This window comes from Equus asinus, chromosome 30, assembly GCF_041296235.1.
Source record: "Equus asinus isolate D_3611 breed Donkey chromosome 30, EquAss-T2T_v2, whole genome shotgun sequence".
Taxonomy (NCBI): Eukaryota; Metazoa; Chordata; class Mammalia; order Perissodactyla; family Equidae; genus Equus; species Equus asinus.
The window spans coordinates 5,597,032-5,609,870 of record NC_091819.1 but is presented as its reverse complement, the minus strand read 5'-3'; the positions used below and the strand labels follow the sequence as shown (position 1 = coordinate 5,609,870).

General features: G+C 39.3%; 1 protein-coding gene across 10 annotated transcripts in view; it reads right to left on the bottom strand.

Annotated features, from left to right (window-relative positions):
* Positions 1 to 5,611, bottom strand: part of KCNT2 (potassium sodium-activated channel subfamily T member 2) — a 347,942-nt gene extending 342,331 nt beyond the window's left edge. For 2 of the 10 annotated variants that reach the window (XR_011499412.1, XM_044762851.2), the window contains exon 1: positions 4,949 to 5,608. Coding sequence is in view for 7 of the 10 variants with exons in the window: in XM_044762851.2 (XP_044618786.1) it covers positions 4,949 to 5,043 (95 nt within the window). In the remaining 3 variants the exon portion in view is untranslated. Of the gene's footprint in view, positions 1 to 4,948 lie in introns of all 10 variants that reach the window. The other 8 variants (XR_011499413.1, XM_014843753.3, XM_044762850.2 and 5 more) reach the window with 5 other exon arrangements.
* Between the last annotated feature and the right edge of the window lie 7,228 nt (positions 5,612 to 12,839).

Below are 12,839 nucleotides of genomic sequence, written 5' to 3'. Positions count from 1 at the left end.
ATGCCACTCTAAAACCCATTCCCCCAATTTAATTAGATTATATAAAGTAATATATTTGCATTGTATGACATCTAAACATACTCCAAAAGCTACCCATTTTCCTCATTTTATAAACACTCTGAAACTATTAATCGATTGAACTGTACTCTTTGTTCAAACCCTTTTATGTTTTCAATAACTACAATGCATTAGGCGACTTGCTTGTATTACTTTTAAATGCCACCTATAAAATATGAAAGAATACTTAAAATTACTGGAGATGAAACTGATCAGATATTTGAAAATAGAATGGTGTTAATTAAATAAATAGCCTACTCCTGTACGACTGCCACTGAGAGTTGTCCATTAACAGTAATTTATCCACAGTTGTGATAATTTATCCAACATCAAGTGCATTGTCTTCCAAACTTTAAAATTACTAAGTCACGATGAAGGATGAGAAGGGCTGCTCCAACTGGCTGAAGGCATTTAAAACCTGAAATTTACCAACCTTTAACTGCAGGAGAATATCCTATATCTTTATTGTTTCACAAATCTTAGAAATATTAAAACAGAAAACAATGGATTTTAACACTACAACAATTCTACATACTACAGAATGGCTCCCATATAAAACCAGTTAAATTTAGTCTCCGGTCATTTTAGTTTCAATCATAGAGTAACTTTGAAGATACTAAGTATTCTAAATATTAGATTCAAAACATATTGAATACTTTGAGCCATCTCTAATACAGTGACTTCAGCTACTTGATTTGCAAGCAAACATTGAATATCCTACCTACAAATGGTGCACAATCTTGACAGTCTTAAAATGGAAATTCTGCAAGGATATCCTCATAATACAAACAATACTGTCAGTATTCTGGGCTGAAGTTCACCTCTAATCGTATCCGTGAACACCTCCTGACCAAGCACTGTCCAACATTCTTTCCTATATTCTTCCCCAAACCTAACTTGATTGAGCCCTGGGATGTAGTATGCATTCAGATATTAGCTGAATGGATAAATGACCATTAAAGAAATATTAGACGAAGCATTTGAACTGGATTTTTGTGTTTTACTCAGGATGGCAAAGAAATAAACATGCATCGTATACATAACAGACATCCCTAAGGCATAAGCAGTGTTGTCATTTAGCAACTCTCAAACTTATCTCATGCCCTCCCAGAACTAGTATCACTCATGTGCTAAATTATCTGCACTCCTGTGTCTAACTCTGTTCCCTTATATTCTATTCAGAAAAGGTATCAAAATGCAAATGAGGGAGAAGTGATTATGTAAGAATGGCATTGATATATACATTATACACATATTATCTATGCATTCTATATTTCATATAGAATACAGATCTATTGCATATACATCATATATATATTCACAGATCTATTACACATACGTTATATGTGTGTGTGTCCCTACCAAAAGGTGGTACAATATAAATTTAATTGAACTAGCCAAGGTTAGCTCACAAAATATCTGTGGTGGGGCACAGACATTTCCTGTTTCCCAATAAGCCCACCAATATTCTCTCTATACCAACACCCCTTCGCACATCAATCTTATGCCTCACTCATTGTCACACGTCAGTCAACCTGTCCTACTAAGATTAAATTTAAATTCTTAAAATGAAGAGCAACATAGAAAGTGTCTACTTTCCCATCATCTAATTGCCTCATCTTCTCTAGGATGTGACCCTACAGCAAGAAGATATCTATCCGGGTTCAGATTCCCCTAGAAGCAGACCTTGAGATGAGGACTGCAGCATAAGTTGTTTATTTGGGAAATGATCCAGAAAATGCCAGTAGGGCAGAGGTGGGGAAGGAAGCCAATAAAGCTGGCAATATCAAGTCAGTTACCACTATGGGCAACTGGAGCTCAATCCCACTGGACAGTGTAGACCATGGTTCAGAATTTTCCCAATCAAGGAGCTAAGGTATTTATCTAACGAATCCCTTTATACTCAGTGGCACTTCTGGCTTGCTTTCCAAGTGGGCCCGGTGTGCTCTTAAGGTCAGGGGAAAAAACAAAATAAACCAGAAAACCTCAGGCAAAAGGTATTCATAGAAAACAGCCTAGGGAATATAGGCAGAGCACTAGGTGTATCTGTCGGTTGAACCTGTCTACCTATTCCCATATGAAAGACTGCTTCCTTCTCAACTCTAGGAAATGAGACCATGGAGACAACCGAGTAGAATGAGATTGCTACTCAGACTTAATTGCAAAGAGAAATTCGTGACCATATTAAAGACCAAAGAGATAGCTTTACTTACTACATGTTAATTTAGGATTCTGAAGAAAAATTAAAAAGAATTTCAAACTGCAAATCAGAAGTGAAGAAGGAAACTAACATTTATTGAGCACCTAAACTATGCTAGATGCTATAAACTATCCTTATAAATGCAAATTGAGTGGAAAGAAGCTCAGAGCTTCTTGAGGAATTTGAGTTACGCAGAACTGAGCCCAAGTGTCATCTTTACAGTTATAAAATATATTACCATGACAAGTATTTAATTTCGCAGAAACTTAGTTTCCTAGTCCTTAAAATAATTATCCACCATTCAAGGATTGTGTGAGAATTGACTGAGATAACATATAGCAAAGGTTAATATATTTGTTTATATATCTATATACACATACACACACACATATATATGTAACATATAGCACAGTTAACATATAGCACTAGCCAGTGCTTAGTGCCAACTAAGTGTTAGTCTTGTACCTTACAGAAGCAACATTATTGAATCTCATAATGGCTGAATAACTTGCCCAAGGCCACTCAGCTAGTGAATAAATGAGCAAAGGATTGAAGCCTGCGTCCCTGTTAATCAAAGGATCCTATCTTCAAAGATGGGGAACCAAAACTAAATATTAAGTTTTCATGAAGCCACAAAATTAGTCAAATCTTTAAAAATGGATGAACAATTTTTGAAATGTTTAATGCCTCATTTTAATAGTAAATAATGCCTATTATTATTATTTTTTTTTTGAGGAAGATTAGCCCTGAGCTAACATCTGCTGCCAATCCTCATTTTTGCTGAGGAAGACTGCGCTGAGCTAACATCCATGCCCATCTTCCTCTACTTTATATGTGGGATGCCTACCACAGCATGGCTTGACAAGCGGCGCATAGGTCCACACCCAGGATCTGAACCAGCGAGCGAACCCCGGGCCACCGAAGTGGAACGTGCGAACTTAACTGCTGTGCCACTGGGCCAGCCCAATAATGCCTAATTTTTAAGTTCAAGTTGTACTAGCATAAATTTTTATCATAATAGATATTTTAAATAAATGTACAAAACTTTCTTTTAATATAGCAGTGACTTTTTTAGAGAGCATTCGACTAACCAAAATTCTTAATTCCTGAAATATATCTGCAGCATCCTTAGGAAAATGAGGGCAACCACATTCATATCTTGGATAGAATATTAAAAACAAACAAACAATGCTACTATGTAGTCAGCCTGCCTCATGCTTTCTACAATGAGTATTTCTATTCTCCATGATGATCCTGAGGTCCCGAAGTAACAATATAGACTCAATCACTACGAAGATGCACTTCACTGGATTAATCATTTAACTAGGCTGATACAGTTTATCTAAATGTCAACTAGCACTGCAAATTTGTTTAAATAGTCTTTTCTTTATCTTCAGTCAACCAGAACACCTTACTCTCCATGCATACTGGTAAATTGGTATTTATTCTTTTAACTTTTAACCAATATAAATGTTTTTCCCTAAAAAGAAGAGATCGGATTGAAATATTACCCTTTATGAAACATCCGTGTCCCTTTAAATTACTAATATGAGACCAAAGAAGTCTATACTCGATGCCCAAGACAAAATCCCCTCTGTGTAAGGATAGGAGTTGGTATTGGGCGCTGAGATGGTGAGGAAAAGAAGGAAGGTATTGCTCAGTGGTGACCGGGGAGGAGATTTTGAATTGGACCAATAATGGATCTTTTACGTATTAAAATACAGCATCAATAACAAACTGAACTTCAAGGAAACATTTCAATTGAGTTGAGAGCCTAGTTATTATGCATATATCATTTAAAAACAAGGAAGTGTGGCATGTGATACATGAAATGACTATTCCAGAAAATACCAAATTCAATGAAACATAAAAAGTGCTTTTTAAATAATGAGACAGAGATAGCCGGAGGAATTTCAAAAGTTTAGGCAAAGCAGTGATGCTATAGATAAAACACATGAGCAATATTCTGCTAATGATAAATATTCTAGTTGAAACAATTTTAATTTTGTGACATATATACTATTTAGGTTAAAAATACATTAATTGTGAAAAGGTGTGATCATGCTATACAAACACCATTATTAATAGGAGTCACACTGACCTGTTCAAAGTGAGTACTTTCAGTTGCAAACGTTTTTTCACTAACTACCTGTTACATATATAAACCAATTGTCTACCTGCAACTCCAAATGTTTAAAGAGCATAAAATCCCCAGTGGCAGGTGGACACCGACCAAGACAACACTGACAAGGAGCTAGTAAACAGGTGCAGGAGATTTTAAGTTTCTAATGTGCTTTTTCAACCAACTTGGATACATTTTTTAATTTGATGAACAACGCTTAAGGGGAGAAAAATGAAAATTCTTTGGCCCTGATATTGCGTGCCATTTGGACATATTGCACTTCTCATACCAGCCTTACACACACCCTAGGAAAGCACATAGAGACAAAAGAATAAGCACCAAATAAATGCACTGCAAGAATAAGAAAGTGAAAAAGGAAAAGAGTTCCTTGTCTATGGCAATTGCTGTATAGAGTCAAAATGGAGAGACATACCCAAGAGTCCCTTTTACTCCCTCCCCCAGTCTCTGGCTCCCTTTTCCTCCTCTCCCTCCTTTCCCCTGTTGAGCCTCTCCATCTCTGTCTCCTTGTCAGCTGTATTCACGGAACAGCACTGCACCACACCACTCACCTGTCGTCGTTTTGCCATCCTTGGTCCCCTAGCAGCAAATCGCGAAACCTGTACCTGGGAGGCAGAGGGGGGACTTCGCTCTCCAAATCAACCATCCTTCCTCAAAGAGTGGGAAACATAAAACAACAAATGGAGGGGAGGAAGGAGAAAGAAAGAAAATATTGCGGAGTAGAGGGCGAGGACTAAGAAAAATGCTGTGGCCGACAGAGGGACAGGAGAAGGGGACCGGGCCTGGGATGGGGGGAGGGGGTCTGCTTTGAGCCGGAAGCTGCGGCTGAAAGGGGGCTGGCTCGTCTCTCCTGAGGGTGTGATGGGGAGGATGCAAAGCAAGCCCAGGAGCAAAAGTCTGGCTCTGACAAGAATCAACGCTGCCAAGGAACCGCCCCCAGGCTCGGCACCGCCTCTGGTCCCCAGGACTCGGGGGAGGCGGGAATGCAAAAGTTACTTCGCCGAAAAAAGCCGCGCGGTGCCTAGAAAGAGGGGAGAGGGGTGGGAGTGTGCGCGGCGAGCTGGGGAAGCACTTTCCTGAAAGGCAGGTAAAGATCCTCCTCCGAGAGCAGCCTCCGCAGCAGCTCCCCCGGCGGGCCTGCGCCCGGCACAGCCCGGGGCGGCGCGAGGGTCCCGTGGGCTTTGGTCCCAGACGCAGCCCACCCGGCTCTCCCCGCAGGAGCCCTTCGGCGCGGCCACCGGAGGCCGAGCCAATGAGACTCCCCCTCATTAGCATAACACAGTGACGGCATGGAGGTGCCTTGGGGACAACCAATGGGGGCGAGCTTAATTAGCGGATTCCCGGGCTCCAGACCCTTCTCTGGGAGGAGGGGGACCCAGGGTGCTTGGAGCGTTCCAAGGTGCCCCAAGCTCCTTCGCCTTGGTCGCCTGCAGCTCGGGTAGGCGGAGCGAAAAATGCACGTTCTCGGAGAGGGAATCCCCGCTCCCAGCCCCAGGAAAGTCCCTGGGTTTTTTCTCCCAATCTGAAAGAAAGGGAGGTGTTTCCCTGGTTCTGGAAGAGAATGAAGGGCCACTTTAGGCCACCGAAGAGAAACGTTTACATGATGGCCGGGAAAGCACGTTGAAACGCATGGAGGATTATAGACCAGTAAATTACGGTCGCTGCTACTGGCGGCGACGTGGGCTTCCAGGTGGCATGCCCTTAACCTCCCGTGTGCTCCTGTTATTAGTCCACAGCCAGAGGAAGAGGTGAACCCCCAGAGGCCCGAGTTTGTTCTTCAGTATCAACGGCTACGTATGTGAACCTTGCTGTACAAGCCCCGGTTCTATTTGCGCCTACTGTTCTTCCATCAAGAACTCATTTCACCAGGGTATATATGTATATATATGTGTGGACGGTGGATAGTTAGCATGGGAGAGACACCGGGACTGAGGATGCAGAGATTTTTATCATCGCCCATGCCCTCAGGAGTCTCATCGTTTGTTTGGGGGAACAAGCTTATAAATGAGGTGATACAATATAAGAAACAGTAATCAAACACCATGTAAAGAGTTTGGGAAATCCCTATGAGATAATGCACTTATTCATGGGGTGGGGAGTCAGGAAAGACACTGAAAATGAAGTAAGCCTTCTGTACTCTATTCGTTTGCAACCCGCTTAAGGGAAGAGAAGACAGCCGTGAGCAAGCAGAGGGAGAGGCAAAGTGATTTTTAAAAATGTTTGGTTTACTCAGGAGACAGTGATTAATTTGGTATGATTGTTTCTCAGTGAGGCTATGTAGTGGAGGATTGATACAGAAAGTCAGAAATGCAAGAGAAATCAGCAAAAACGTGCTATCTGATGAAATAGGCTGAGAGCCTAAACCTGAAGCATCATAGTGGAAAAAGAAAAGTCATACCCTATGTCTCTGTCTTCCAGATCCTGCCCACCCTTCCAGACCCATCTAGGACGGCATATCCTCCATGAGATTTCCTGATTCTTCCTGCTAGTGTGATGCCTTCTTTCTTTGAACCCTTCCTACCTGTTGTATTTTGCTTGCAGTGTTTATTATATTCTGGCCTGTGGTGTGATTAGCTATGAATTTTTCTTACATATCCCCCGTCCCTTTGACTTATCTTTCTGGCACAGCACCTTCAAAATAGCAGAATCTTGACAACTGTGTGTTGAGATGCTTTAAAAGGTTTTAAAGCTAAGAATTAGTATTTGTTCACATTTGCTTATGTGCTCTTGCATAAACTTTTTTAATTGCTTTGCCAGATAAGAATGTTGTATCTTTACATTGTTAGTTTGTCGGGGGGCGGGGGGTGCGGGGGGCAGAGACTCTCTGTATCTTATCATCTGCTATTAAGATAGCTTTATGAAGTTTACTTTTTTAATGTTCTAGGTTAATATTTATACTTTTATTTGTATTATTATAGTCTGCCTTTATATATTTGGCATGAATCTAAAATATTTACATATTAGTAAGAGACTCAGAAACAAGGCACTAAAAAAAGACAAAAATAGCTATAGTCAGACTCCTGAGATGCCAAGGGTTGAAGAGAAAAGCAACAACATTTCACTTAAAACTGTGCTCCTTTATTTTATTACCACATTTGAGACAATCTTAATTATTTGGCTTCCAGGAGCTCAGATAATATTTTAGGAGGGAGCAAGTACATTAAAAAGAAAAAAAGTTAAATAGGTAAAATCCTGCTCAGCTGAAAATGTTACAGCCCAGCTGTTACGGATTCAAATGATATCAAGTACCTTAATGTGCCTGCGCAACCAGCTGGAGACGCCACGTTAACGATACACTGATTTGCTGTAGGCCTTAAAATTGTCAAAGTGAAGAATCTTATATATACTTCTAAATTAAAGAAAGTTAAAAGAATAATGCAATATAAGAAATACTATCCTGACATTCTTAAGATATAGCAATATTTGGTCATTGAAACTTATTTTATGATTGGAAGATTCTTTTACTGTCCTTTATATTTTCTTTTCAGTTTTCTATAGGCAGACTTTTATTTTTTTTTTTTTTAAAGATTTTATTTTTTCCTTTTTCTCCCCAAAGCCCTCCGGTACATAGTTGTATATTCTTCATTGTGAGTCCTTCTAGTTGTGGCATGTGGGACGCTGCCTCAGCGTGGTTTGATGAGCAGTGCCATGTCCACGCCCAGGATTCGAACCAACGAAACACGGGGCCGCCTGCAGCGGAGCGCGCGAACTTAACCACTCGGCCACGGGGCCAGCCCCAGAGACTTTTATTTTTTTGTTATTAATTTTGGCTTTTAGTTCTCCCACCTGTCCTTCTACACTTTTATTCTTTTTTTTTTTTTTCATGTCATGTCATGTCATATCCTGCTGTTAAAGTTTATTTCCTCTTTCGCTCTTTTTATCTGGGTTTCTTTTTTTCACTGTGCTCTTTTAATCTCCTATTTCATAGACTCTGTTCCCCTTGTGTGTGTGAAAGCTTTCATTCTACTACAACATCAGATTCGATTTTTACAAACAATTTTAAACTTGGTTCTGTCCAGTCGATTTTGCACCTTTCTCGCTGGTGTGCTTAAGCCCGCTAATCAATATCTAGTGTCAATCAGAGCAATAGACTAGTTTGGTCCCACGCCAACCAAAGACTGCTCCCCCAACATCATCTGAATTATTATGCTGATGGAGAGATAGTCTCAAGAATTAGGATTAGGGAGAAGACTGATTCCCCAGTTTAAGATTTTCTTTTCTAGAAAACACATTTGGGAATATTTTCTACTTTCTTCCCTTTTTTAATAGAAAAATAGAAAATATTTTTAATATAAATTAATAGAAACTCTCTGATTGCCAGTATATTGATTGATCACATATATTTAAATATAAGAAGAAAAGATACATTCCCTTGTGGGAAGAATGATTTTATTAAAAAAAAACTTGTTAATAACTGTCTTGTGAATAATGAACATAGCTGCGATCATAGAGTCTGATGAGGTTTCTGTACCCCAAATTCAAAAGTATGTGCATGTTACATATATCATTTTTACAACAAAATTCTCAAAACTGCCATTGATTATGTCTAATAGCCCTGTAAAAGCTATTTGAAAATGAATTTTAAAAAGAAAAAATAATTTTCTATATGTTAGGCTACCCACTTTATAGATGCTTCATCTGCGTAGGCAGAAAAAGAGGATAATCCACGTCTATTCAGATAGCATCATTAAGGTACATAACAACATCTCTATGTGAAGGAGACATGCGTTCAATCATTTTTTTATCAAAGATTTGTTAAGTAGTTACTGTGAATTGAACTTCTCCTCATAGACTAGTGGGGAGGGAGAGGTCCTGAGGGAGGACAGACCATCCAGGAATACACTAGAATGTGATAGGTCACACTAGTGACTATCACTGGCTGCTATGTTGCTAAGGAGAACAAAGAGACATCTAATTCTAGATTTGGAAAATCAAGGAAGGCCTTTTGGAAGAGATGATGTCATTGAAGAATAAAAAAAAAAGTGAGTGAAATGGAGACAGAAGCAGCAGCAAATACAAAAGTACAAATAATAGATATAAGAAAGAAATGGCAGCTTCCAGCAAATGCCGAAGCATCTTGTAGTTTGAGCTCAGGATATGTTTCAGTGGGGAAGGGGCAGGGAGGGATGGAGGGAGAAACGTTGGCTGAAAGATTGCAGCCAGGAGCTGCTTTCATTTACTAAGGACCACATCTGCGTGGGCCTTGCATACCATGCCAACAAGTTTGAGTTTTAACTTGAAGACAATGATGAGTCTTTTGAGGATTTTAAGTAGAGAAGTGGCACAGCCCAATTCACGTTTGGAAAGATCACTTCGCTAACAGTGTAGATAATTGATGGGGAGGACAAAAATGGAAGAAGGGAAACCATTACTGAGCTATACAGTATTTCAGGTGAGATGTGCCAGTTGTCTGAAATGAGTCAGTGGTTACAATGCAGATAGAAAGTAAAGGACAGATTTACAGGAAATTAAGAAGACAGTATTGACGGGACTTGACAATTGAAAAATGGTGAAAGTTAATGGAGAGTGAAGAATCAATGATACTTTCTAGCTTCTGGGATGAGTAAGTAGGTGAAAAATATTGCTGTTGGGTGAGATGAGAATACAGAAATAGGTTTGAGTGAGAAAATGATTTCACATTGAGCCATCCGCAAAAAGTCAAATGGAGAAGTTAAGAGGGTTTGAATATATGGGTCTGACTATTAGGAGCCAATTCTTGTCCAGAGGTATAGAATTGGGAAGCGTCAATACAGAGGTGGCTGTTGAAACCAAGGAAGGATAAATGCACCTGGCTTTCAGTACTGTGAGAGAAGAGGAGGGCAGAGGCTGAGCCCACAAAAGTGCCTGGGGAGAAGGGATCGAGTAGAGAGGTGGGTGCAAAGCCAGAAGGGAATTCAACTTCTACCGCCAGAGGAAAGAGACGTGTGTTCCTCTATTTTCTTGATTAGTTTTATTCTGTGACCCTTGATTCAAGCTAAAATAGATTCTATCTACAGGAAGAGAAATGTAACAAAACCTGTCCTATATTCTAAGCATGTCCAGCTACATGAGCAGAATCATTTTTATTTCAGCAACACTGAAAAGAAGAAGCAGTACAGAGAAAATGAAAAGCAGAATATCACGTTTGATTCACAGTTCCCACCTGAAAAGCACAGGTAAGGCGTATAGGGGAAGGCCATGTGGAGATTTATAAAAACATTCCAATAATTAACGTAATTTACACAACACTTCTAGTGGTTTTTGTCATTCTAAAAATAAAACTTGTCTGGGAGGTTAAATGTGCGAGGAGACAGGCAACATTTTATTATGTTAATAGTAAAATTCTCTGTGATCTTCCTCCTTGCTTCCCTCTCTCTTCAAATAACTCTCTAAATGCACGTCTTATTCAGCATCATTCTTAATGGTAAGACGTATCATCTCCATTTGTTGGCTTCTAAACCCTCTTCACTTTGACTGAATTTTTGGAGGGAGAATGTAGAGCCAAAGGGGGAATTATTTAGTGCCAAATATGATTCAATAACTTAGAAATGTGTTCTCCTACAGTAATCCAGGAATCATACCCACATTATTTTTCTACCCACAAAACGTATACATATATATATATGGAAAACATACATATATATGTGAGGGAAAAATATCCATCAGGTTTGGAAAACTTCAGGTTTTATCTTTGATCTTCCCACCCTTAAGGCTAATGTCCCAAATCCTGCTCATTGATGGATTATAGGAGGCACCTGCTCATGATCATCTCTCCACCCTGACCCTTGTCATCTCCAAACCTGCTAAAGCAAGTAATGACAACTGTGACTTTGCCTTCTTCACAGTAGCTGTCAAATAGTGGATTTGCAGCAACTGTCTACTGAGTGAATGAGAAGCTCCATATGTGAATGGATGAGGTCATATCTTTGTCACTCTTCAAGCTTAAGAACATACAAATGTTAGAAGACTAATAGCTGCAGTGTGAGTGACTATTACACACCAGATGTTACATTAGGAGCTTTACAAGAATTCTTGTAGAGAACTAAATAACATTGTCCAAATTTGAAAGATGAGAAAACAGGCTCAGATGATATCACCCAGCTACAAGGTGCAAAGCCACATTTCAAAGTCTTGATTTTCTGATTCCAAAGTGCGTGCTCTTCCCAATATAGCTGAGAAAGGTTTATGGTCAATAACTAGTAGCTATTTGTGTTTCCCAATTGGTAATCTAAATTATGAAAGAAAATTATAAATTATAATTATAATCAGTCAATATCCCAATGATCCCTATCATCACGATGCCCCAGCCTCAGTTACCTTCTTTTCCACCAGAGGGACTGGCAATCACCTATTTGTTTTCCCTGATCTCTTCTTCCTCCCTTCTTCCCATGTCTGCCTCATAACTTCATGATCAACTCATCAGAGAAGACTCCTCGTCACCCAACACAAAGATGCCACCTAGTCACTCGGTATTACATCAGACTGTTATATCACAATTTTAATTATCTTTTAAAAATAGTTATATTATCTAATTTATTGCATATATTTCTTTGCTTTTTGGCCCCTGCTCCTCCACTCCCACTACGATTTAAGCTCCATAAGGACAAAAGCCTTGTTGATCTTGTCAGCAAGCAGAACAGCTCCAGGTACAGAGTATGGACACAGAAACACGTTTGCTGAGTGATGGAAAACAAAAAAGGAAAGTAAGGAGAGGACAAGGAAAGAAATAAGATTTGTTCAAATAATTACTTAGATTTTTCAATTCCAATATGGTAAAATTGCATTGCACATAAAGACATTATTTTCTTTAATTGAAGTATAATTGACGTGTAATGTTATATTAGTTTCAAGTATACAACATAATGACTTTATTTTATTCTTTTAGCAGTTTCTTAAAAAGCTTTTTCTTGTTTTTAACTTTTTATTGAGATTATGATAGATTACAACCTTGTGAAATTTCAGTTGTACATTACTGCTTGCCAGTCGTGTTGTAGGTGCACCCCTTCACCCTTTGTGCCCATCCCTCACCCCGCCTTTTCCCTGGTAGCCACTAATCTGTTCTCTTTGTCTACATGTTTAACTTCCACATATGAGTGGAGTCATACAGAGGTTGTCTTTCTCTATCTAGCTTCTTTCACTTAACATAATACCCTGAAGGTCCATCCATGTTGTGAATGGGACGATTTTACCCTTTTTTATGGTTGAGTAGTATTCCATAGTGTATATATATACCATATCTTCTTTATCCAGTCATCAGTTGAGGGGCATTTAGGTTTCTTCCATGTCATGGCTTTTGTAAATAATGCTGCAATGAACATAGGGGTGCATATTCTCTTTGAATTAGTATTTTTGTTTCCTTCCAATACCCAGAAGTGGAAGTGCTAGATCATATGGTAGTTCTATTCTTAATTTTTTGAGGAAAAATAGTGGAAACAGTATAGAGTGAAACCAACCAAATGTAGT